At 39.7% G+C, this 27,615-nt stretch overlaps 1 protein-coding gene across 4 annotated transcripts in view; it reads right to left on the bottom strand.

Moving 5' to 3' along the window:
• The window catches only part of SPEF2 (sperm flagellar 2), a gene marked incomplete at its 3' end in the record, with an annotated part of 113,731 nt that overhangs the window by 51,966 nt on the left and 34,150 nt on the right, over nt 1–27,615 (bottom strand). For all 4 annotated transcript variants that reach the window (XM_081942872.1, XM_081942873.1, XM_081942874.1 and 1 more), the window contains exons 11-19: nt 25,019–25,238; nt 21,225–21,355; nt 16,915–17,002; nt 15,203–15,279; nt 11,494–11,597; nt 8,630–8,886; nt 7,387–7,483; nt 6,310–6,467; nt 1,373–1,519 (exon numbers count right to left, since the gene is read on the bottom strand). In XM_081942872.1, the coding sequence (XP_081798998.1) occupies nt 1,373–1,519; nt 6,310–6,467; nt 7,387–7,483; nt 8,630–8,886; nt 11,494–11,597; nt 15,203–15,279; nt 16,915–17,002; nt 21,225–21,355; nt 25,019–25,238 (1,279 nt within the window). The remainder of the gene's footprint in view (nt 1–1,372; nt 1,520–6,309; nt 6,468–7,386; nt 7,484–8,629; nt 8,887–11,493; nt 11,598–15,202; nt 15,280–16,914; nt 17,003–21,224; nt 21,356–25,018; nt 25,239–27,615) is intronic.

Genomic DNA, 27,615 nt, shown 5'->3' with positions numbered 1-27,615 from the left:
TTAGTATCAGGACAATATCATGCTATGGACCGAGCTACAATACAATACAATAACAGAGTTGGAAAGGACCTTGGAGGTCTTCTAGTCCAACCCCCTACCTAGGCAGGAAACTCTATACTATTTCAGACAAATAGTTATCCAATATCTTCTTAAAGACTTCCATTGTTGGGCATTCACAACTTCTGGAGGCAAGCTGTTCCACTGATTAATTGTTCCAACTGACAGGACATTTCTCCTCAGTTCTAAGTTGCTTCTCTTTTTGACTAGCTTCCACCCATTGCTTCTTGTCCTGCCCTCAGGGGCTTTGGAGAATAGCTTCCCCTTCCTCTTCTTTGTGACAGTCCCTGAGATATTGGAACGCTGCTATCATGTCTCCCCTAGTCCTTCTTTTCATTAAACTAGACATACCCAGTTCCTGCAACCGTTCCTCATATGTTTTAGCCTCCAGTCCCCTAAAGTTGACACATTTGTTTCACGCTGCTCCTATTTATGGTTCTGTCCCACTGCATCTCTATGAAATTTCTCGGGGAGTCTTTTTGCATATTTCCTAGGCCTAGCTTTGGTATTCACTGATGAAATTAAAGCCAAAAGGAGCTTTCTTCTTATCTCCGTATATTGAAAAGAGCTCTGTAAAGCCATCAACCTACTTGTAGGTATACATGGGCAAGAAGGACAGCGTAGACCAGCGATGGCGAAACTTTTTTGGCTCGCGTGCCACAAGTGGGGGGAGTGCGGGGGGGTCGTGGGCGGGCGTGCCGCACCCATAATGCAACGCGCGATCCCCCAGTGCGCATGCGCGCACAACGCGCACCCCCCCATTTTTACATGCTTTTTTTGCCCTCCCCAGGCTCCAGAGACTTTATAGGAGCCTGGGGAGGGCGAAAAGAGCCTCCCCCGCCCCCCTGGAGGCCCTCCGGAGGCTTCAGGGACCGTCTGGAGGCTTCCCTGAAGCCTTCGGAGCGCTTAAATCCACCCTCCGAGCAAACCGGAAGTGACTTCCGGGTTGCTCGGAGGGTGGTTTTAAGCGCTCCGAAGGCTTCAGGGAAGCCTCTGGACAGTTCCTGAAGCCTTTGGAGCACTTAAAACGACCCTCCGAGCAACCCGGAAGTCACTTCCGGTTTGCTTGGAGGGTGGTTTTAAGCGCTCCGAAGGCGTCAGGGAAGCCTCCAGACGGTCCCTGAAGCCTCCGGGGGGTGGGGGTGGGGGAGGCTCTTTTCACCCTCCCCAGGCTCCTATAAAGCCTCTGGAGCCTGGGGAAGGTGAAAAATAGCTTTTAAAAAGGTGAACTCAGCTGGCCAGCGCGTGCATTCCCAAAATGGCTTGTCCTGGAGCATCAGTTTCTAAATGGAGGGCATGTATGAAGTTCACCAACCTTTAATTGCAGGGGATGGAGGTGGGGGTGGTGGCTCCTGTGATTCTAGCAATAGGGCTGCTTCCATCTTTTCTATGAATGATTCTTCTGGCAAAAGGTGGATGGCCTCCTTCTGTTTTTCAGTTTCTAACTTCTCCTTTTCTTTTCCTTCAATACAGGAATAGCAGCAAAACATACACACACAAACAATAGTAATAATGTAATAAATATAATATAAATGCAGTGCAATGCAATACAATATTTCATATTATGCCATGCAATACAATATAATATTTCCTATTAGCTTTTCAGCAAATATTCAAATTTCTTGAATATTATTTCCCAGGATTCACATATAAGCTACAATGGGTAAAGAAAAAAGAAAAACGAATGAAGAAATAAGATGAAAATGAATATAAAGAAGTAAAAATTGCTATGCTTCTATTAGCCACAGTGGCACAGTGATTAGAGTGCTTAGTACTGCAGGCTACTTCTGATGACTGCTGGTTGCCTGCAATTTGGCAGATCGAATCTCACCAGGCTTGAGGTTGACTCAGCCTTCCATCCTTCCGAGGTGGGTAAAATGAGAACCCAAATTGTTGGGGGCAATAGGCTGACTCTGTAAACCGCTTAAGAGAGAGCTGGAAAGCATTGTGAAGCAGTAAATAAGTCTAGGTGTTATTGCTATTGCTTCTATTTACTTAATCTTGTTCCTAATAATATATAAAAGAGTAACAAACTGCAAGTTAAAACAGTAACGTTAAGAGAATTTGAGGCCTTCCAGATGCTGCCTGAACTAGAATTACCATATTTTTCGGAGTATAAGACGCACCAAGATTTTGAAGAGGCAAATTAAAAAAAAACTTTTTGCACTCTGCAGACCTCCCAAAAACGGCCTGTTTTTTGTCAAAAAAAGGGCATGCATAGTCTTTAGGAGACTTGTAGAGTGTTCCTGGGGGCGGGCAAAAATGAGCAAAAAACAGCCCGTTTTTAGCTCATTTTTGCCCTCCCAAGAAGCACTCTGGAAGCCTCCTAAAGGCTATGCATGGCCATTTTTGCAAAGGGGGCGGGGTTTCGGGAAGCTGTATTCAGTGTATAAGACACACCCATACTTTCTTTTTTGAGGGAAAAAGGTGCATCTTATACTCCAAAAAATATGGTACCAGCAAACCCAACCAGCTTGGCTAAGGGCATGGAATGTTGGGATTGGTATTCAAGAACTTCTGGACAGAGACGGATTCCACACCTCTGCATGTTTAAACAGGTTTATCATGAAAATGTAAACAAGTAAGTTCTACAGCATTCAAACTTATTCCCAAGCAAGTGTATACAGGGCGACAGCTTTGAGTAGCTAAATTAATGCATTCAAGTGCTGATAACTGATTTTAGACTGCTCCATTTTCTTGGAGGTCCAAACTTATTTTCAGAAATTGTTGAAAAGATGGAAGTCTCCATACCTTACCCTGCCTCTTTCCACACCTTCTCTGGAAATCCGTCTAAGCTTTTTGAAATACCATCTTTTAAAATATCTTTTATTATCCAAGAGAGGAGGTAGGGTGATCTGACTCTCCTTGAATAAAACCATTCATTTATTAGGACTAACATCTTGGCACGGACTTCTGTGTAGCTGAAACTAAATCCCAGTTAATGGCGTCTGACCTTTACCCCTGTGCCCCCTCCACTCTGGCTGAGGTCATCAATCACATTCTCCAACAGGAGGTTATGGCAGGATTCTGGACATGCGCATTCACATCCCAGTACAGCAATATGAGACATTTACTCTGGCCAAAAGTATGCATGGCATCCCCCCCCCCCTTCTCAAGTTGATAGTAGTCATGGAAACGCTTTAGGCGTTGACAGTAACTCTACATGTCTTTCTTGGTGTTTGGAGGCAGACACCATTCCAGAAGCTAATGAGAAAGAGAAGATGCAGTCTCAAGATGCAGCCTGCTGTCATTTTGAAAGACAAAATGCCTTCGATTTAGCAGTGATTTTTTTTCCAAATATTTGAAAGATTCTAAAATTGTCCCCTGCTGTTCATGGAAATAAAACACATACGATTGCTGTGGCTATCATCTTGTTATATAGTATTATTTAAATAATACTACAACTATGCATACGTCAACTCAGAAAGCTCAGATTGCCCAGGGAGCTGTTGATACAGCTCTTCAGAGGAATTTTTGAATCTGTCATTTGTACTTCTAGAACTATTTGGTTTGCTGCAGAAGCCAAACAGGACAGGTACAGATTTCAACGGATAGTCAGGACTGCAGAAAAAAAATATTGCAACAGGTCTGCCTTCCATTGAGGGCTGTATACTGCATGATCCAGAAAGCGGGCTGAGAAAATATCTACAGAACCCTCACATCCTGGATATAAATTGTTTCAACTCCTCCCCTTGGGGCACCACTATAGGGCATTGCCTGTCAAAACAACTAGATACAAAAACAGTTTTTTTCCCCATGGCATCACCTTGCTAAACACCGAATTCTTATGCCTAAGAATATCTAACAATGTAGTAGTGCTATATTACTATTAGCCTTCTTATCTTTCCTATTACCTTCTCCTGTTGGTATTGTATCTTATGATTTCTGATTTATCACTTGGTTGTTTGTATCCGCATTGAGAGCTTATGCACCAGAGAGAAAGTCTGTGTGTGTCCAATCTCACTTGGTCAATAAAGAATACTCTAATTCTAAATTTCAGATTGCACTGTGTATTATTAACTCTTATGTAGAGAAAATGTAACAGGAATTCATTATAGAAAAAAATTGCAGTCAGAACAATTTGCAAGTAAAAAGATTAATGAAATTTTGAAGACCACAACTCTAGCATGTACTAATTTTGAACGAAAAAATTCACAGGGGTAGGATACTGTGCTAGAAAGAAAATGGAGAAAATAAGATTTGTCATTATGTAAACAGCTATTTAATGGGGTTAATAAAATATTATATCAAGAAGTATGTAATATAAGAATAGAAAAAAAGAATACTGAACCCAAAAAATTGCTATCGGTGGTTTTCACCGAAAAGATTTTAAACAAAAACCTCATAAGTGTTAAACTAAAAACAGAACGATTTATTTTTACAGATTTGCCAGGATTTAACAGTAAGTCTGTTATAGTTAATTAATTAATTAATTCCTCAAGAAAAATAACTTCACCACCCCACTTTTGGAGTAGCTACGAAATTTGGTCGCTGAAATGACTACGGTAATTAAAAATGCTTTTACAGTATTTCAATAGGCTAATAAGAATAATTCAATTACAATACAATACAATAGTAGAGTTGGAAGGGACCTTGGAGGTCTTCTAGTCCAACCCCCTGCCTAGGCAGGAAACCCTATACCGTTCCAGACAAATGGCTATCCAACATCTTCTTAAAGACTTCCAGTGTTGGGGCATTCACAACTTCTGGAGGCAAGCTGTTCCACTGATTAATTGTTCTAACTGTCAGGAAGTTTCTCCTCAGTTCTAAGTTGCTTCTCTCCTTGATTAGTTTCCACCCATTGCTTCTTGTTCTGTCCTCAGGTGCCTTGGAGAACAGCTTGACTCCCTCTTCTTTGTGGCAACCCCTGAGATATTGGAACACTGCTATCATGTCTCCCCTAGTCCTTCTTTCTCTTAAGCTAGACATACCTAGTTCCTGCAACCGTTCTTCATATGTTTTAGTCTCCAGTCCCCTAATCATCTTTGTTGCTCTTCTCTGCACTCTTTCTAGAGTCTCCACATCTTTTTTACATCGTGGCGACCAGAACTGAATGCAGTATTCCAAGTGTGGCCTTACCAAGGCATTATAAAGTGGTTATTTATTCAATCCACTTCATTGTTTGTGATTGTTGTATTTAAATGTTGATTAACATTGAGGTTCCTAGTTACCAATGAGTAGAGAACTGATTCTCATTGTATAGGGGAAGATGCATTTTCCATATGATTCATCCTCCATGCCTGAACAAAAATTTGTTTCACAAGGCTGCATTTGTTGTCTCAAGACTATGTGTTATTTGTTCACATATTTGGCTCAATGTGATTGACATCAGATACAATCTGATACGATCTCAACCAATACCATTGATTAAACATCAAACCAGTTTATCATCTTTACTATAACATATGGTCACATCACGTCAGCTAAAGAGGCAGTCTGAACTTACATATCTCTGTTGCATAAACATGGGAGCATTTGATGAGTTTCTAAAAGTATTTCCCTCTGTTTTTGAGCAGACAATACAAGAGGGGTTTTTCATTCTTCCATTATTGTAGAGAATACAGTGAAATGAACAACCAAGAATAAAAATGATGTTTTTAATTTGTATTTAATGATTGAAATGAAAACTTAAAAAGAAAGAAAAAATAGCATTGATATTAATACTGAGCTCCATTCTTTACATTAGACCACGTAAAAACATCATCCTATTTATCTTTTATTTTACAGTACAAAGACATTTCACAAATCCACAAAGAACAAGAAAGCAAGACCTCTGTTTTGATATGCCTAAAATTAAAATATGATTTAAACATTATGGGGAAATTAAAAAAAGGCTAAGGGAAAAGAAACTGTATTTGGCAGTAATTAATGTTTACTTTATCTAATGTAAGGGGTGGCTCAAGATTTAAGATACTGGGCTTGTTGGCTGGAAAATTGGCAGCCCAGGTTTGAGACCCGAGTGCCATGTGATGGGGTGAGCTCCTGTTACTTTCTCCAGCTCCTGCCAACCTAACAGTTCGGAAGCATGCAAATGGGAGTACATAAATAGGTAACATTTCGGGGAGAAGGTAACAGTGCTCCCTGGCATCATGTTGGCCACATGATTGCAGAAATGTCTTCGGACTGTGCTAGTTCAATGGCCTTGAAACAGAGATGAGCACCGCCTCCTATAGTTGGCAATGACTAGCGGAATAAAATCCGCAAGGACTCCTTTTCCTTTTTAAAAATATAATGTAAAGTAATATTTCATACCTCTATTTTGGATCTTAATGATTTCTCTTGTTAAAATTTCTTTTATCCTTTGACACATAAGACTTTCCTCAATATCAGCATTGACTTTTGTCAGTATATTTTGCTGTTCAGAATACCAAGCTTCCAATTGGGGCCAAGCGTCCAAGAAACCTATAATTCTACACAATAAAATACCAAAATCAAGATCACAAATACTGAAATGAGGCTCAGAATCTAAATAAGAACAAATGACTATAATCAACATCTAAAGATGCCTACCAGCTGTTTTGAGAATTGGGTATACTGCAATTGCGCATGTCTAGTTTAATGAAAAGAAAGACTAGGGGTGACATGATAGCAGTGTTCCAATATATCAGGGACTGCAACAAAGAAGAGGGAGACAACAGGGGTGGGTTGCTGCCTGTTCGCAACATGCATAACAATCTACAGTGAACTTTGCACGCGCAGTCAGTAAAAACCAAAATGGCGGCAGCCCAGCAGTAGTGAGAGAACCTGTTCGGGGGCCTGGCAGGCCCGGATTGCTACCGGTTCTGCGACCCAGGCCTGAATACCACTACCGGTTTGGCTGAACCGGGCAGAACCGGGAGCCACCCACCTCTGGGAGTCAAGCTATTCAAAGCACCTGAAAGCAGAATGAGAAGCAATGGATGGAAACTAATCAAGCAGAAAAATCAACCAAGAACTGAGGAGAAATTTCCTGACAATTACAACAATTAACCAGTGCCGCAGATTGCATCCAGAGGTTATGGGTGCTCCAACACCAGAGTTTTCTAAGAAGAGATTGGACAGTCATTTGTCTAAAATGTCATAGGGTCTCCTGCTTGAGCAGGGGGTCAGAAGACTAGAAGACCTCTAAAATCCCTTCTGACTCTGTTATTTTGTTTTTAGGATACTGATGTAGCATTTTGATATTATCTATTTACATTTATCCTCTGGCTCCAAAAAAAGGGTCAGTGTTCAGCCATATTATTTCTTCTATGGGCATACAGTGAAAACCCCACATTTTGTTGTCATCTAGGCAAAGTTTTCTGTATTTTTTAGTTCTTGTTGCCTCTCCCAACCCAAAATGCAACTAACCTGTGCTGCATCTGGCCCCATACTGAGTTTAATTCATCTCTTTGCTGGATTTTTGTTTCTGAAATATTGGTTTTGTGTTCTCTTTGATAGGAGTCAGCTGTTGGATTAAAAAAAAGAATGATCTTTTGAAACCTATTTCTAAGGCTATATCATTTAAAGAAACAAAGATGAATCATATCCTTTAAATGGTGTCTGATATTCATAATATCCATAGTGATGGCCATGCCAATACTGGATTGTTTAGAGGGTTTAGGCAAAGACATACAGAAACACTACATAAAGGTAGTGGTCACCTTTACTAGAACATCACATGAAAATCAACTAGGGGCTGGAGAGTATTTCTATAGTATGCAGAATTGTTTAAACTGCATAAAAATTGTAAATTAGATATGATTTTTCTTCCATTCTGTGTAGATTAACACTGTAACTTGTATCTTCCAAATGCCTTATAGGAGGCAAATTTATTTTGGGGAGCAAATACAACAATACACTGCTGTACTAAGTGTGTAGGCTCCTTCTTTGATTGGCTTTACAAATCATGGACCTCTCTAACAAATCCCATCCTAGTTTCAGTTTCTTGATGAGCACTCTACAGCATGCCTGGATACCAAGAGATATATCATTCTTTCCTAAAGTCCTCTAGTGGAAAGAACCACCAGGACCTGAGGTGGAAGAGTCATTGAGGATCAAGAGCAAAGGATCAGTAGGTTTGTAGAAGGAAAAAGGAAGGAAAAAGAAAAGAGACAAATTGATCATCCCAGCTTCACCAAAATGCTTATGCATCCACAGACTACTGTGCAATACAAGTGCTTCTCTGTACCATTCATGCAGCAACCGCTCAGCACTTCGGTGATCACATGATCATGATCTGGGTGGTTGCAAAGTCCCGCAGTCACATTTCCAACGGTTTGCAAAGTCCCGCAGTCACATAATTGCAATTTGCAACCTTCCCTGCCAACTTCCCACAAAAAAATGAGGAAGCAGCAGGAAGTTGGACTTTGCAGTCAACATGAGGTCCTTGCTTAGCAACCCACACAGTTCTTGCTTAACAATGGTAGCCAGAGATTTCCAGAACTGCTATTGCTAAGCAGATTGGTTACATGATGTTGTGCTTTAAAACCATATTGTTTAGTGATGGAAATTCAGGTCCTAATTACCCATCATTAATTAAAGACTATAGGTACTGATGTCAATCTCTCAAAAAGCTTTGCCCCTTGCTGCATGCTTTAAATACTGAACTTACCCTTCTCTGTTGCTACCCGATTCATCACAGTGAGGTCTGTAACATCTAGCAAAATAGCAAAGTCAAGACCAGGTGGTTGCACCGGGGGCTCTTTTGGAGCTGCAGGGTCTGTAACCAGTGTGGGCTTTTTCAAGTTAATGATATTAATTTCTGTCTGGTCTGGATCTCGTCCGGTCAATGCTTTTTCAAGCAGTTTGGCCTGATTGAGTGTCATTGGGAATCCATCCATGATCCAACCCTTTTCTGGCTGTAGCCGACTAAATCAAAACAGGGAGGCAGGGAGAGAAAGGTTGACAGAGAGATCAAGACCAAAAATGAAATGCATTTGGAAGAAATTATTAAACGCTAAGTAAAACAAATTCCTTTGAAATTTGCTCCTTCTTCCACTGCTACATTTACGATGTTATTCCAAAATTTCTATTTTGAAATTCTGATACATCAAAAGGATAGATTCTGAGTAAACTCACTTCAGTCAATCTTCCACGGTTGGTGCTCTTCAAATGAGATAAAATGATGAGCTTTCTTTCACTTTTATAAAGCTGTGACAAAAGGTTCCCCCTCGCAGATGTGTGCTAGTCGTACCTGACTCAGGGGTGGTGATGCTCATCTCCGTTTCAAAGCCGAAGAGCCAGTGCTGTCCGAAGACATCTTTGTGGTCATGTGGTCGGCATGACTAAACGCCAAAGACGCATACAGCGCTGTTACCTTCCCACCAAAGGTGGTTCCTATTTTTGTACTTGCATTTTTTACGTGTTTTTGAACTGCTAGGTTGGCTGAAGCTGGGACAAGTAATGGGAGCTCACTCCATTACACGACACTAGGGATTCGAACCACCGACCTTTCTGATCGACAAGCTCAGCATCTTAGCCACTGAGCCACCGCGTCCCTATTTGTGACAAAAATATGCCACAACAAACTTTTTCTTCTGTGTCTTCAAGATACTCCCACATGACACCTGAGGGAGTGTTGTCTTCGTTTACACTGGCAATATTTTCTTTCTTCTCCTGGGAAGCTTTGTTATGTCTCAACCTAGTGCTCTTCACTTTAAACAGTGATATAATGATGTCACCAGTAGAAGACAAGTGGACCTCTCCTCTCCCCTCCATATTGGGCACTGGCGTCAAGAGACTTTACTATTTCTCAAATCTAATTATTTCAAAATGGGCTATACATCAATACTGGAATGTGGTGAACAGCAGCTAATTGGTATTGATGGGATGGGGTGTACTTCATAGTGAACAGGGAGGGAAAGGGTGGGAAGTGATTGTTCAATTGAATAAAATACTTTCATGCATAAATACCACTAAACTTGGTGGAATGCAAAAGCAAGAAGGCAAATGGGTATCTCTGGGGCAAATATATCAATATTGAAATACTGTATATTGTATCCTATTGTGGTTTGCCCCCTGGTGGAAGTATATATTGAGTTGCTTTAAAATGAAATTCTTACAGGAATTGATCGTGTGTAAACAACACTGCTTTCTACAAGTAAGAAGGAAACTAATAACATAAGAAGAGAAACAGTGTTCTAAAATTCTTGGTGCTTGTAGAGACTGACATAACTCTGCCTCAATAAATAAAGAAGAACAGGGCCAAGTATTTAGGGAAATTATATTTGGCTGAAAAGCTACATTTGACTTTGGGAGTCAAACCCCAGGCAAATTAAGATTAGAAACACTTCATTAAATAATCTTTTTAAACTTCATAATCACAATAATTTAGCTTGTCTAGATAATTATCTCCTAACAAGCTCATCAAAATCATTTATCTTGTATAAACATTAAAAGAGAGGCAGTTTGATGAAGTAGTCATAAGGCACCAGCTTGGAAACCAGGAGACTATGAATTCTAGTCCTACCATAGTGTAAACCAGCTGGGTGACTTAAGACTAGTCTCTCACTAATTGGACTAGAAGTCCTCCAAGGTCCCTTCCAGCCCTATGATTCTACGTTCTCTCCCTCAGCTTTAGAAGTCAGGCATAGGCAAGCTACTTCTGAAAATATTGCCAAGAAAACTGCAAGGCTTCTTCTAAGAGTTAAGACTGATTCAAAGGCACACACACAAAAAAAGAATATTAATGATTGTGACTCCATATTTAACAAACATATATTAGACCCTCACTTGCAAACTTTGCTCAGGCTAAATAAAAGAAACTAAAATGAAAATGTAGGAAAAATAACATTGCAGGTAGTCCTCACTTAATGATTGGTTGCTTAGCAATCATTTGAAGAATCAATGGACCTCCCTAGAGCTATTCATCATCTGGTTCTGGAGCCTACACACACACACACACGTCACATGATGCTTTTGGATGCTTTATTTTATTATTTATTAATTAGATTTCTAGACCGCCCCCTCTCCCCGGAGGGACTTGACAACCAGCTCATATTTATGATTGTTTGCTGGTTTTGGTGTTTACTTTTGTTTTCCAGCAAAAAATACCCATTGAAGAAAAATGGGTTTGCTTAACAACTGCAGCGTTCACTTAGCATCAGCCATAAAAAAAGGTCATAACATTGAGTAACCCGCTTAGTAACCACCACGACTTATGAGGGTAATTCTGGGCTCAATTACATTGTAAGTTGAGGACTACCTGTGCACCATTTGTTATTTACACCAAATACTGTTTTGTTTGTTTCGTCTTGCAGAAATTCCTTGTGTCTCGTTTCAGAGCCACAAAGCTCTGAAAGCTAGACAGTGAACATAAACTTCATGTTATGATTAATATTTCCTGTCTGTGTAAACAAACTCTAATTCTTATTCTCTTTAATGGGAGACAATTTCTAGACTAACTTAGGCATCATTACAATAACAAAATCTGACATTACTATTACATTAAAAGTTAATCAGACATTTATGTCATACCTAATAGCTTCCACCATGATGCCAACTAGTAATTCATCTGGAATATTTTTTCCTTTCTTTAACAATGTCTCTGCTCCTGCACCAAGCTGAGCACGAATAGAAAGCTGTGGAAGTTATGACAGACATTTAAAAAGGCATTCAAGTTTAGTAAAAACATACACTTTCCCCACATGTGTGCTTTTCTTTATTAAACTTAAATCCCACCCTTCTGCTCAAAACAATGAAAGTGATTTTTTTAAAAAATGAAACAGTACACAATGGGATGCAGAATTCTAATTAAAACCTAGAAATAAATCATTCAGAAAAGATATCACTACCTAGAATTCTTATTTTAATATGGGAAGAAAATAATTGACTTATTCTGAATACTGTAATATTGCTACAGCTTTTTAAACATTATTACAATTTTATAGTCATTTTTTAAAAAACTACCAAAAATTAATTATATAAATACATTAACAAAATATTTTAAAGAGTAAAAACAATAAAACTAATAGTTTGAAAACAAGCAGAAATTAGAGGATTTTGAAGAACTAAGGAAAGACCTAGCAGCATAAAAAAAAATTCAAATTTTTGGTGAAATCAATCCACAGCAAGGATCTACTTTATTTCTGTCAAGAGATTTATTCAGTGCAAAAAACATTCTATTATTGAATGTTAGCAAATTGTGCTGTAATCAGTACAGCATCTTATGTTTAAGATAAAAGACGCATAGGCCTGTGCGGAAATAAGTGGTTTCCTAGATAATTCATCTTTACTACGTGGTCAATTATTAAATGATACCTTGATTTTAAAACATGTTTTCAGTAGCTGGTTTTTCTTTAATAGCTCAAATAGGAAGTCAGGACTGAATCAAATTCTAGGACGTTGAAGAAGCGGGGTTTGACCTTTTGCCGCGGTCGCAATGTCAGTCTGATGCTAACACAGTAAGCAATTCCTATTTGCAGTAGGAATGAAACTCCTACAGTATTCTACAGAAAGGTTATTAGGAAATTACTTTGCATGGCCACTCAAATTGGAATCAGAAATAAAGAGTATGAACTGCAACCACACAGTATCTGTTTAAGTATAAAGAAAAAATTCTTGAGAGTAAGAACTATATAATATCAGAAAGGTCTACTACAGGGAATGGAATGGAATAGAACAGAACAGAATAGAATAACAGAGTCGGAAGGGACTTTGTAGGTCACTTCGTCCAACCCCAACCCTCCCATGCAGGAGACAGGAACTGTGGGCTCTACCTCTCTAAAGGTTTTTAAGAAGATACTGGACAATCACTTCTCAAGAATAGTTTTAATTGGTTTCTGGCACATTAGAGAGTTGACTAGATGACTCTTCTATTCTCTTCCTACACTGTTTCCCTGAAAATAAGACACCCCCCCCCAGATAATAAGCCCAATCGGGCTTTTGAGCGCACACGCTAAAATAAGCCCTCCCCTGAAAATAAGCTGTCCCTGAAAATACTGCAACACAGCAGCAGGCATGAGGTGACCACGCTCGCTGCCTCCTGCACCTCAAAAGTAATAAGACCTCCCTGAAAATAAGGCCAAGCGCTTATTTTGGGGGTCAAAAGAAAATAAGACCCTGTCTTATTTTCGGGGAAACACGGTAATCCACAGTTCTATGATTCTACACACTGAACAGATTCATTGGAAAAGACACTGATGTTGGAAAAGATGGCAAAAGGAGAAGGGGATAGCAGATATTGACATTGTTTGATAGTGTCATTGACGCAGTGGGAATGAGTTTGGGCAAACTCAAGGAGACAGTGGAGAATGGGGGAGGGTGGCTGGTGTGCTATGGTCCATGGGCACATGAAGAGTCAGACATGACTGAACAACAGCACATATGGAACAAAATGATGCAACAATAACCCTCACAGATCCAGAAGCAGTAGTGGGTTCCAGATGGTATGCCGCATACCGGTGCCTGCTGGAAGCAGCAGCCACCGTACCGCAATGGTGCATTGGAGGGTTCGCCCTCCCTCCCTCGTTTCTTACCTGTATTTAAAGGAAACGGGCCATTTGCACACGGACACGCAGCGTATGGCGCCTACGTGACACACTGCCGAGCAGGTGGAGCGTCGCAAGCGGTGGCTGCACATACAAGCGCAGTGCACATGCCTATGGTGGACACCCAACCTTGTTGCAGCGTACCAGTTACAACAGGAGCCGAAACCCACCACTGTCCAGAAGACCCTAAAACTCAAGGGCCCTTAGTCTTGCCAAGGTTCAGTTGAAATCGATTGTTCCCCATGTAGACATCCACAGACTTCAGATTCTAAGGCAGGACATCAACACCATTGCGTAGTTGTGAGGGGCAAAGATATATAATTGAGTTCCACCAGCATATTGATGATGCCTCACTCCATGGCAGCAGGTTATCTCTCCCATGGGCTTCATGTAGATGTTAAATAGGAGTGGAGAAAATCCCAAAGGATTGCTCCCCAAAGCAAAGGATACAAAGACAGTCAGTCTAGCATTTGGCTTTGTCTTGGCCATCTTTATTGATTCACAATTGCTCTCCAACTTTGTCCCCTTGGCTTGACTCCAAGCTCTCCCCATAAGGATTACTTACAGCTCAGTTCAGACTCTCTTCAAAAAGACACATGAATCATGTTCAGCCATAAATTATAGTCAAAAGAGTTATTTAGGTTCAAAGAAAGAACTTGCACTAATCAATTAATGTTCTTCCCCTAGCTTTCAGCAACTACTTTCTAAAAATTAGCTATATGACAGTGATAAAGAACCTTTTTGGCATTGAGTGCCCAAAAAGGAGTGCCGCACGTTTGTCTGGGACGCAACCTGGAAGAGGAGCTGCCAAGGGGGCATGCGCGCGCTGGAAAATGCACTTCTGGTTTCTGGCAAGTGCAGGTGCGCCAGCCAGCTAGACTCCAGTTACTGGAGCGCATGCACGCGCAACAATCAGCTGAACGGCTGCATGCTCATGCTGGAAAATGGAAGACCAGCTCTTCCAGTTTCCGTTACTGCCACACATATGAAGGCCAACTGATCGTTGTGCACGCATGTGCACCAGAAATCTGGAAGAGAAATGGACATCACGCATGCCAGCCAACATAGCTCCGTGTGCCACTTCGGGCATGCGTGCCATAGGTTCACCATCACGGCTATATAATATTGGGTGCTGCTGTTTGGGGACAGCATACAAGAAGTTTCAAATTATTTTGGATGCTGAAGCAATAAAATGTTTTTTAAAAACCTCACGAAACCAAACAATTAATGAACTGTACAACTTTTCCCACTTTCTATCCCAAAGAAGCAGGGAGAAAACCAGATTGGGGAAAACTGACCTGAAGAAAAGAAATATACATTTTTCAAAATACAGAAGGATCCCAGGGATCCAGCCGTGCTCAGTTTAGCTTCTGAAGCTGAATTGAAAAACCCCAATGATAGCTTAAAAGGCTGAAATAATTGCATAGGTATAAAATATGTTTTCGCCAGCTTGGTCGACAAATCTTATCAAACCAGCATATTTGTATATAATGACCACACACATATAAAATTGTATGTGGCTTATATCCTCAAAATGTTCTTTCCAAATTGGAAATTATTGTCTCTATTCTATTTTCTGGAACAAGAAAAATAAATTGTATATTGATTGATGTCTATTTTGTACCTTCAATTTTCAGACTTTTGTCAGAAACAACCTTAATAGCTAAATACAATAGAAGTTAAAATCCAGTTCATACTTTGGTTATTTCATTCTCATCCTCACTTATCTCCATTTGGTCAATCATCACAGCAGAGCCTGGTTTCTCAATACTTTCTAGGAACAGTAAAATACCAAAAAGCAAAACAATTAGGATCTGGATATTAACATTAATTCTTTGTGCATAGTCTACTACTCTCAGTGCCAAACAAATCTTGAAAACTGATTTATCATCAATACAATGGCATTTTTAAAGATACATAATACAATTTAATACTAAGATGTACAAAAATGCTTACCTATGTATAACATGAACTAAAATAAATGGATACTGATGAATTTCTCAGTTCTGTCTGTTCACTATTCCTTTTACCATCTATGCATTCAGCGCCCAAGAATTAGGGTATAGCCAACATTTCTCAGTTTGAGTCCTGAATTTTATCATGATTATAGCTTTCGGATTAGCTGCAACTCTTCTCATTCCATCACATTATTATCATAACCAAGTGTGCATTATTTAGCATCTTATCAAACTGATAGCCAGTTTGGTGTAAAGCAGGGGTGCCAAACTGGCAGCCTGCGGGCCAGATGCGTCATCTGCAGACCACGCCCACCCCACCTCTGTGAAGGGGAAAAAGTTGCTGTCACGTGACAGCAACGTGATACCACGAGTTTGACATCCGTAGTGTAGAGGTTAAGGCATCAGGCTAGAAACCAGAAAACTTTTAAGTTCTAGTCCTGCCTTAGGCATGAAAGCTGGTTGGCTGATTTTTTAGCCAATCACTATGAGACTGAGAGTTCTAGCCCCGTCTTGGGCATGAAAGCCCACTAGGTGACTAGGCCAGTCACTCTCTTTCAGCCCAACTTAATTAATTTCCTGTCACAACCAATGGATAAACATTTTATTGATTTGAAAAGATGGATCCTGCACTTGCAGGAAAAACATTAGAGAGAAAAACAAATAACATTTTATCACTGCATGTGAACTAAATCAATAGACCCAAACCACATCAATGTCTTTTAATACCAATGTGCATGTTTACATTAGTAATACAGAAACAGAAAAAAAGCATATGAGCTAAAATAAAATATGTGCCAAAATGGAAAAACAAATCAATAATTTTAAACTTAAAAAACTTTTTCTTCCAATGTAGAGAGAATGTGAACAAGTAATTTGGAAGCACCCAACTTTCATACCATGAGACATTGGCCATGCTTAATTATACTATCTCCACACACATCATGTGCAAAATTCTGGTGCGGAAACTTATAATCTGTAGTTCTGTAAAGGACTTTGATGGTAAGAATCATTGGCCCAGCATTTTGCCAAACTTGTTGAAATTGTCTGAGATAAGACTTTGCATTAATGTCAAAGTTTTACAAAGTAATATAGGTGGCAGATTTACAGTAACAGAATTGTTGCAAAAACTTACAAATCTATATAAATTGTTCATAAATTCTGTTGTAAGGAGAAGGCTCAAATAGATATAATGAATGAAAAAATGAATTACTGCTGCAAACTTGGGTTACTGTAGCTCGGCTGTATCTGCAACCATATGTAGCGGTATATGTGGTGGCAACAAATTACAATGTTCTGGAGCTCTATGCTGCCCTCCAGAGGTGACCTGGATTTAAGCAATCCTTATGTGGCAGTTTTGGCAAAGCAAGAGCTTTGTGTTTTGGCCATCTCATTTTACGCCTTGTGTGGGTGAACACTGAACTCCAACATCAGATTTTTATTTATGGATTTACCTTTGGGCTCCACAATGTCTATGTTCTGTTCTGCTGACTCATAAGTTTTCAATACTACCAATGAAGCCTTAGAAGCCTCTTTTAGAACCTTTTCAAATAAACAAGCAAAGAAACCATTAGCCATTTCTTTTTCTCTCTGTAAAACACTGGTAAATTTTGGAAGACAGTTTTGTAAAAAAAAATCAACACTGAATAAATATATAATACTTTTAAGAACTCAACAAGAATCCAGTGAAAGAACATTATTAACACTTTTTTGATATGATGTAGTATTGAGACAATGGCCGGGGTCCTACTTTGGACTGAGCAAAAGTTGTTTAAGCCAATTTTCTTGGGTGAGTACAATTTATTTATTAGTGTATTGGATTTATCCCTTTCCTTTCTGTCAATTTGATAAACAATTGTTTATTTATAAATCCTAATGACTGGATTCACACATAATGTTTTCTCATGGGTTCTAATGAATGTAGCAGCTGTGACTTATAAGACAGGGTTTATTGCTTTAAAAAAAAAACCAATGCCTTAGGATGTTTCATAAAGCCACTCCTGTGCCTCCTGCTAGATAATGAAATTTGCATTGTTTTCCAGTTTCAAAGAGAATTCATGACATTGCTTTTTCTCCCAATGAAAACCAACCGTATGTAACCAATTGACCAGATGCCTTCAGCTCTCTTGATTCAGAAAAGGAGAAGGACTCACAAGTTTAGTGGGGATGTAAAAGATAAGCACAAACAAAGTGGGAATGGATGACATGTACATATATTCTTGTGAGCCACATGTTTGTTTATTAAATTTATAAGGTCATTCGATTCCTTCATGACTCCGAATGGCATATATTATGCAAACTATTTAAAACCTTTATGCCCTTTCCTAGACAGGGAAGTTCTTCACCTGATCACTCATGCCTTGGTCATCTCCCATCTGGACTATTGCAATGTGCATTCTTTGGGCTCCCAAAGCCTCTACATGAGGCTATCCTTGAAAAGTATCTGGAAACTTCAACTAGTACAAAATGCAGCCTTTTTGGCAAACTTGGGAGCCCAAAGAATGCTGCACGTAACACCTCTGCTGTGTGAGCTGCATTAGGTGCTGGACTGCTTCTGGATCCAATTCAAGGTGCTGTTTATGATATTAAATCCCTACATGGAATGGGGATTTAAATCTACAGAACCGTCTTCATCCCGTTACGTCATTTCGTCACTAGTCAAACAGGAAAGATATATTGTAGATCCAGTCAGCCAAAGAATTCCAACTGGCAAGAGTCTAGGAAGAAAGCCTTCTCTGATGTTGCCTCCAGCCCCCCACCCACCCTGTGAGGCAGGCCTCTATCTCTGGACTTCCATAAAGGCATAAAGATATGCTCTATGCCCTTGCATGAGGTGGACAGATAAGCCTTCAGCTGTGGAACTGGTTGACAACCTGAAAGTCCTCCTCACCCACCTTTTAATCCATTTTAAATATTTCCTGCCTCTTAAATTTTACACACTTGTTAATGCTTTTTGTATTTTATTGTATGCCACTCCTCTGTGTGAGGGATGGGTTGCTCTTAAATATGGCAAATAAATAAAAACAAAACAGTACAAAACAGAAAATGTCCAAAGAAAAATCACACAAGGTGTAACTGACCATTCATCACACAAGGAGTCTCCCTACCCACTCTAGCACAAGGCCTAGGGCCATGATGGCAAAACTATGGCACACGTATCAGAGGTGGCACATAGAGCCTTCTCTGTGGGCACTCGTGCCATCGCTAGCTGGTCTTTGTGGTTGCCGGAGCACCGGAAAATGGCCCCCAAAATTGCAAAAAATGCCCTAAAATCAGGTCATTTTCTAGGCTGTTTTTGGCCCCCCAAAACTGGCCAGAAAATGGGCTGGAAATAGCAAAAAAACCCGGCCAAAAAACAGGTGTGCTGGAAACCCAAAGACCAGCTGGCCGGCACATGTGTGTGCCGGCCAGCTGGTTTTTGGGTTTCCAGCACTCTGGCATGAGCAAATGCACACACATGCAAGCACGTTGTGGTTTGGGCACTCGGTGCCAAAAAGATTCACCATCACTGGCCTAGGGGAAGAACCAGGTTTTGTCATTTAAATAAGGGAAGAGTGGAGCACATATGGATATCTGAGGGAAGGCAGTTTCATCGGTCGGGAGCTACATATAACAGACAAAACATCGTTCCTGGGTCCCATCAGGAAACACAATTTAACTGATGATACCCAGAGCATGCTGACTCTGTCTGATCATACAGGATAGATAGAAACCACAGAAGATAAATAATCTCTCAGCGAACCAGGCTCTGACAAGAGAATGACTTGATGGCATATAATTAATTAATGTTAGAAAGACTTTTATTTATTGGTTTATTTATTTATTTTATTTGTATCACCTCTTTATTATTTTTACAAATAACCCAAGAGAACATATTTAACACACTTTCATCCTCCCATTTTCCATATTACAACAACCCTGTGAGATAGGTTAGGCTGAGAGAGACAGTGTTTGGCTCAAGGTAATCCAGCTGGTTTTATGGTTAAGACAGGAGTTGAATTCACAATCTCCTGTTTTCCAGCCTGGTGATTTAATCACTACACCAAACTGGGTGATTAACAGCATCTTGAATTGTACAGGAGCAGCCCTATGTATAGGGCTTTGCAATAGTCTAGGTCCGTGATGGCGAACCTATGGCACGCGTGCCACAAGTGGCACGCGGAGCCATTTGTCAGGGCACGCAAGGCGCTGCCCTGTCAACTAGCCAGCGCGCATGCGCGCGCTGGCCAGCTGACTTCACCTTTTTAAAAGCTATTTTTCGCCTTCCCCAGGCTCCAGAGGCTTTATTAGGAGCCTGGGGAGGGCGAAAAGAGCCTCCCCCGCCCCCCCGGAGGCTTCAGGGACCGTCCCTGAAGCCTTCGGAACGCTTAAAACCACCCTCCGAGCAAACCGGAAGTGACTTCCGGTTTGCTCGGAGGGTGGTTTTAAGCGCTCCGAAGGCTTCAGGGACCGTCCGAGGCTTCCCTGATGCCTTCGGAGCGCTTAAAACGACCCTCCGAGCAACCCGGAAGTGACTTCCGGTTTGCTCGGAGGGTGGTTTTAAGCGCTCCGAAGGCTTCAGGGACCGTCCGAGGCTTCCCTGATGCCTTCGGAGCGCTTAAAACGACCCTCCGAGCAACCTGGAAGTCACTTCCGGTTTGCTCGGAGGGTGGTTTTAAGCACTCCGAAGGCTTCAGGGAAGTCTCTGGACAGTCCCCGAAGCCTCTGGAGGGCCTCCGGGGGGTCGGGGGAGGCTCTTTTCGCCCTCCCCAGGCTCCTATAAAGCCCCTGGAGCATGGGGAGGGCAAAAAAAAAATGTAAAAATGGGGGGGGTCGCGCGTTTTGCGCGCATGCGCACTGGGGGGGGTCGCGCGTTGCATTATGGGTGCGGCACACCTGCACTCGACCACCCTGCACTCCCCCCACTTGTGGCACGCGAGCCAAAAAAGGTTCGCCATCACTGGTCTAGGTACAAGATGACCAAAGCATGAGTGATTATCCTAACAACCAGGTAATGAATCATTTGTGAATTTGTGTGAATTTCTTTCTGGCCGCAATTGCCATCTACCTCCTTCAGCAAGAGCTGAGAGTCCAAGAAGAACTCCAGTTACATGGAAGAGCTGTGGTGGCGCAGTGGTTAGAATACAGTACTGCAGGCTATTTGTATTGACTGCGGCTGTCAGCAGTTCAAGTCTCACCAGCTCAAGGTTGACTCAGCCTTCCATCCTTCCGAGGTGGGTAAAATGAGGACCCAGATTGTTGGGGGCAATATGCTGGCTCTGTAAACCACTTAGAGGGCTGTAAAGCACCATGAAACAGTATATAAGTCTAAATGCCATTGCTATTGCTACACCCCAATCCTGAAGTGGGACTTAAGAGTAACATCCCTAAACACAGATAATTTAAATAACCACAGACATTCATCTTGTCACTGAATGATTAGAAAAAAGTCCTATTTTCAATATATGAATACCAACTAAAAAAAAAAAAAGCTGCTTTAGACAGCAGAATTCAAACAGTTATTCTTACAAGGCACAACAGGAAACAGAGATTTAATCTGTGAAGTTCTCCTCTGCAAACTTTAATGAAAATTATGGCATCACAAATAGAGGCTTTTGCCTCCAATCAATAGTTTATGGAAGTATTTGGAAGGATATAATTGGATTTTTTTTTTTTTAGGACAGCCTTAGTATCAATTGTTAAAGTCTATTTGGTCTGGTCAAACATAGCTCACAGTCCTTGGAAGCACAATTTCAGTTTACCATTCCACGCCAGGTTTACTTACATGCAATTGATTCAAGGAAGAGTCTTCCATTTTGATTGGTAGTAGACTTTCAATCGACATTTCATTTTCATGGAAGGATTTAATTGCTTCTGAAATCAATGCATCCAGAGATAGGACCTGGATATTAAAAACTGACAGAGACAACCAGGTTTGTAATGGGCTTATATTTTATGCCATTATAAAAAGAGATAGTAGGGAAATGGGGTCACAGGCATGCTTTTCTATGTATCTTTATGAAAATGACAGAAATATGTTTTTAGAGAATTTTCACTCCTATTCTTTGTAGAACCAAGTCCTCCTTTCTGGAGGATTGATGAACTATATCACTCATGCCCCTGGATCCATACTTCCTGGCTTTCCCACAAAGAGCCATGAAATAGATAAGGGGGAAAAAAAACCTTTGTGGATTTGGGAAAACCCCAGATCAGTTAGAATCAAAATGCTTATGGCACATGATATAAGGAGCTTAATAGGATTAATAATTAATCATTTTCTCCTAAGATTTAGGGATTTGAAGACATGTCCTTAGGCATTTCAAAGTTAGTTGCTGGGCAAGGTAGTACATCTCCTTTCAGAGTGATTTCACTGATCCGTCCAATTGTTTGCTAATGCCATTTTAAATTACTCCTAAGCATATGGAACTTCATTGGAGTGTGTATAAATAAATACCAATATTGTTTGTTCTGCTAGCTTTTGTTCTGTTTAATTGGCAGTACTGTTTTCTAAACAGGATAGTACCTAAATCATTGGCATAATTTATTATGATTGCAGTCTTGAAGGGTCATTTAGGTCATCAAGTCTAATCCCCCTGCCCAGAGTAGGGTTGAAATATTCTCAGCACATAATTAAGTTCTGGTTGTCTAACCTACTGATTCCATTGTTAAGGTATTTCTTGCTTTTTTATATAGAAATAATTAAATCAGAATCCATCTTCTTTAGCTTAAATCTAGTGCTCTATATCCTATACACTGGAACTATAAAGAGCAGGTCTTAGATAAACAAGCTCCAATAAAGTAGAACAATTACTTCCTGTCTATTCAATGACATCCAAGATGGGTGTCAAAACCCCAAAATGATAGTTAATACATAGCAATGAAGGTCCTGTCCCTTTTCAATATGCATTGCTGGTTTTAACCCTCCTCTGAACCATTTATAAATTCTTCTGGTGCAGCCTAAAATGGGACTTTTGTAGCAATATTACATTGCTGATTCTGCCAACAGCTTCTATATCTAGACATTTTGAACAAATACGAACAATTCTCTGTGTGTCTGTGTGTACACGTTTACAGTATGATACTGTATACATTACCCACTCTCTTATATGCAAGCCTGTAACTAAGATACCGCTGATTTCTTAGCACTACACCTGTTTCTTTTAAACTACGTTGCATTCCTCAGCCATTTGTCTAATCTAATAATATTGTTTGAATATTGTTTCTTTTGGAGAACAAGCTATTTGATAAAGATTCCTTCCACATCTTCATCTAGGTTATTAGACAGAGGTGAGGAATGTACTGCCCAGGATTGAACCTTGTAGACTATTTGAGACTTCCTTCAACTTGATGGGGAACTCTTGATGAACACTCTTCATATATAATTTTTGAGCTAGCTAGTCCCCACTTAAGTCTTGTGACTCTAGTCTTCCAGAAAGTCTTTGGGGTTGATGCTTTTTGATTGATTGATTCATTGAATTTATATGCCATTCCTCTCACCAAGAAGGTGAATCAGGGTATATCCCTTCCCTGCATTACGTAATTGTTGCTAGAGGTTATTTTCCTTGGCGAGTTAATAACTAGGATGTTGATTGTTATTGAATGTTTGGGTTTGATTGTTTAGAATTCTATTTTGCTTCTGTTTGCTACCCAGAACCTTTTCAAAATTGAGGGTGACACAAGTCACAGAAACATACAACTGTTTTTCTTGGTGCATAAAAATCAATATGATCTGCTTTAGATTCTTCCCTGATATCTAGGTAAATTTGATTGGTCTCTAATTATCTTTATCTACTTTTTCCTCTTTCTGAAGAAAGGACATTTGCCCTCCTGCTGTCAAGTGGCATTTTGTCGGTTTTCCAAATATTTCCTAAAGGAACAATACAAAGGTTCAGCCACTCCACCAGTTCCCTAGAATGTGAAGACTTAAACTCATCCAAAGTCAAGGCATATTTTCTGATCATGTTTCTATGAACCTCAAATTTAAATCCTGCTCTTTTATTTTACTGATCACAACCACCTGCCTGAAATGGTTTAGGATTTCCTGCTTGGGCAGGGATTGGATTAGCAGACTTCCAAGGTCCCTTCGAACTCTGTTGTTTTGTTAAAACTGAGCCAAAGTTAAGAGTTAAACAGCTGTCTCCCTTATTGCTTTGAGCATTTTGCCATCTTCATTCAGTAGCTGACATACTGTTTATTTTTTTCTTTTCTTTTCCTCCAATGGACTCTACTTATCATAGCCATTTATTAAAATTTAAAGTTTAAATCTAAGGCAGCTCTCCAATGTTTATTTATTTATTTATTAGGTGCATATGTCCACCTATCTCTCACAAAATGACTCTGGGTAGCATACAATAAAAAGTATATTAAGCACATTACAAATATAATTTAAAACAATCAATCACTACCAGCTTCCCTTGAAATCATTACATGGAGCATTGCATGGCTGCATTCCCCAGTGTTGCAGTGAACTATGTTTTTTTCAATTACAGGTAGTCTTCAAGTTACGACCACAATTGAGCCCAAAAATTATGTTGCTATAAGTGAAATATTGTTAAATGTGTTTGCCCCATTTTATGACTTTTCTTGCCACAGTTGTTAAGTGAATCATTGCATTTGTTAATAACATGGTTGTTAAGTGAATCTGGATTCCCTGTTGACTTTGCTAGTCAGAAAGTCGCAAAAGCTGATCACGTAACCCTGGGACACTGCAACCATCATAAATATGATTGGTTGCCAAGTGTCTGAATTTTGATCATGTGACCAAGGGGACGTTTATGCTGCAACGTTTATGTGGAAAACAGTCATAAGTCACTTTTTTCGGTGCCATTGTAACTTTGAACGGTCACTAAATGAACTGTTGTAAGTCAAAGACTACCTGTACTCTTCTCTAACTTGGTTGTACCAAGTTGAGAGCAAAAAGTCACCTTGTGCTTCCTTCTTTGAAGGAGAAAATAATGAATGTCATACATCTTGAATTTCCTGGAAGGATCTTATTTAGCAGACTTTGTCTGTACATGTGTTAAGATATTGGACAATCCCCCGTCAACATTAGCATTTCACAATTCTTGGAAATATCTGTAGTCTGTTTTTGAAAAGCATCACATGCTCTCGTCAGGCAAGTCCTGTAGTTTTTAATTCATTTCACCACTTACTTTAACCCAAATACTCTCAACAGCACTTTCAAATTCAATTGGCAACCTATTGCTTCGATGAATGTTGTTTTCTTTTTCTTTTTAAGTTCTCTCTTTTGACTGCTACAGTCAAACCATCAACCCATTCCCCTTTATCCCTAGTACATTTCAAATGCTGCCTGCAATGTGACGAGCCTGCAGGGATAGGAAAAGATGACACTGGAAAAGAAAGAAAAAGGGGAAATGTGTCTGAAAATGTGGGTTCCAAGTGTGAGAATGGAGTCCTCCCATTTTCAGTTTTGATCTACTCAAATGGATATGCAGTCCGCCATAAACTGTCTTGAAGAAACACATTACTCGGGGAGGGGGGGAGAGCCCTCTGTGTGACAGAGAACACAAAGGCATCAAGGGGGAAGTAAATTCTAGGGAAAATAGAAATCCACCCTACCTTTTTCCAAGAAGTTTAAGCAGGTGGTTTTCCCACTATAGAGCTTTCCCAAAATGCAACCTTTCAAAGGGAATGGAGAAAATATAGACGGTGGTGGTTCCGGTCCTGGGGGATATACAAGTCCCATCAATCTGTGAATCACATGACCCAATATTACATTATCAGGAGGTGGTTTATTTACTCTGATCTCTTCAGGAGGGTACCACTCCTCAACCATCGCCTGTAGTAAGAGAAATCACAACATAAAATGGAACATTTTGCATCTATCCAGACTGCTGGAAAAAGGAACTACATTGAAACACAATCCTATAGGTGCTTACTTAGCAGTAAATGCCATTGAGCTGTATAAGGTATTATCTGAGCAAAGGAAAAAGCTGCAGCAAGTTATTTCATGCAAGATTCACAAGCTTACAGCCATTAACAAAAGTGGACCTTCTCCAATCTGGCATGGTCCAGATATCCAGATTCCTAGTCCTATAATTTCAAAGGCTGCGTAGACTGGTAATTCTGAAAATTATGTCCAAACAACCCGTTGGGGTTCAATTATAAGAAACACTAAGGAAGATCATGAGCCACTGTAATATGCATGTTATGTGCAAAACAAGTGTTCCTGGCTTAATTTTTTAAAATCACTAAAAGAGAATTAACAGGCTTTGCTCGTGTAATAAATTTTACCTGCTCAATTAAACCTTAAGTCTCACTAGGAATTTTCTTAATGACATAAATTAAATTGCCTGACTATCTTCCTGCTGTTATCATTAGCAAACTTGCTTTTGACTTCAGTGGTACGATAGGTGTATTATAATGTAATCAACACTTCCCAAACTTATGTTTTCCAGTTGTGTTGGCCATTCTGACTGACAATTAAAGAAGCTGCAGTTCACCACATATGGAAGTTTTGAGATTAAGAAAGGCTGCCATAAATAAGCCAGTTGAAAACAAAACACATTGAAGCAGTTTGTTTCTACTGCTATTAATAATAAAGATCCATGTGATTTGTTGTTAGTATCAGTTGGAGACATGAACACCTTTTCCTTCTTCCCAATAGAAAGCTTGGTTTTTCTTTTGTCTAAACTTTAACTTATTTTTGCTTCTGAACTTCAAAGGTGACAATTTGTTCTTCTCCTGGCTATTAACTTGGATCTCAATTTACTAGGATGGGTTTACATTGTTAATATGAAAATTTTGTGAATAGACTTGAAATTAGAGGTAGAATAAAGAAAGATGCAATTTCCCTGGATTCTCATTCTTGTTTTGCAACAGAAATTCACTTTTTTTCCCCTTTCCTTTATAAATGGCAGTATCCAACAAGCAGAAATCTGTTCAATGGCTCGGGTGCCTGGGCTCAATGCCCAGGCATTTTCATTCAAAATCTCAAAGCATGAAATATTTGTACTTAGTTGCATTAAACAATGAGAATGAATTATCTTTTCCTCAAACAAAATAAAACACCCATTAATGTTTCGATTTCACTAGCAAAGGAAAATAGCTTTCTGAGCCAAAGACTGTTTTTTGAGAAATATTACAAAATAAAAACCCCAAACTCCCCCAGTATTTTGCAACCTGAACTATCAAATTTTCCCTGAGCATTGATATTGAGAAAAATAATGATTTGCAGATTATATTTATTTTGCCAGCACAATTTAAACTTTTTGACAAAATAGATTTTATTTTGCTCTAAGATATCCTGTGCTTTTTAAAAATCTCTGTCCAGGGGACTTGCCAGCCCTAATTTCTGAAGATATGTGGGAAGTGAAGAAACAGAAGATGGAAAGACTTGTAGAGAGTAAAGAAGGCAGCGTTGGTGGAGATATGCAACCTAGCCTTTTATCTAGGCAACAGCAGATGTATATCTGTCAAAGTTATCTTCCTTATTTTCTGTAAAACTCCAGTGCATGAATACAAATCCAGGCACTAAACATGGTGTAACCAGATGTAAATGAGCCAAAAGTGGAACACATCAAACATTCTTGCCAAAGCAGGACAAATAATTAATCTGATATTGAGCAGTAATCAATAAAAACTTATACCTTGATCAATTTGTCTTTGAGATACCTCAAGTCTCTTTGTTGTTTGTACTTTGACAAACCTCCTCTGGAAATTTTTAAAAAGGAGGGAGAAGAGTTTTTTAACTTCTATTAAGCTTTAAGAATACAGAATATTTGTAATTCCTTCTGTTATTGTTTGGACATGTCAGAGGCAATGATCTTAAAATGTGGAGAGAAAGAGTGAAAACTGGCCTCAGCTTAGTAAAGACCAGAAAACAAAAAAGGACACATATAGGGGGTTAAAAAAGAGTCTTTAAGAAAGAGTGCATACAGGTAACTCAGAATTATAGAAATGTTACTTATTACTGGTAGTTCTTGTTAAACTGCCGCAACTGGGACATGCTACTTGATTGTAAAGTAAAGCAGTTGCTAAGCGAAACATTACAATTTTACTATAGCTTTCCTTTGTTTTATGACCTTTGAAAAGATCATAAATCCAAGGAGAGGTTGCCAAGTCATTACTATTGTACTTGAACAGTACCTAAACAAAGACTACAGGTAGTCCTCGACTTATGACCAAAATTGAACCCAACAGTTCCGCAGCTAATC

This window comes from Natrix helvetica (genome assembly GCF_964273705.1).
Source record: "Natrix helvetica genome assembly, chromosome: 2".
In the NCBI taxonomy this organism is placed as follows: domain Eukaryota; kingdom Metazoa; phylum Chordata; class Lepidosauria; order Squamata; family Natricidae; genus Natrix; species Natrix helvetica.
Note: the sequence above shows the minus strand (reverse complement) of the source record. Positions and strands in the feature narration are given on the sequence as shown.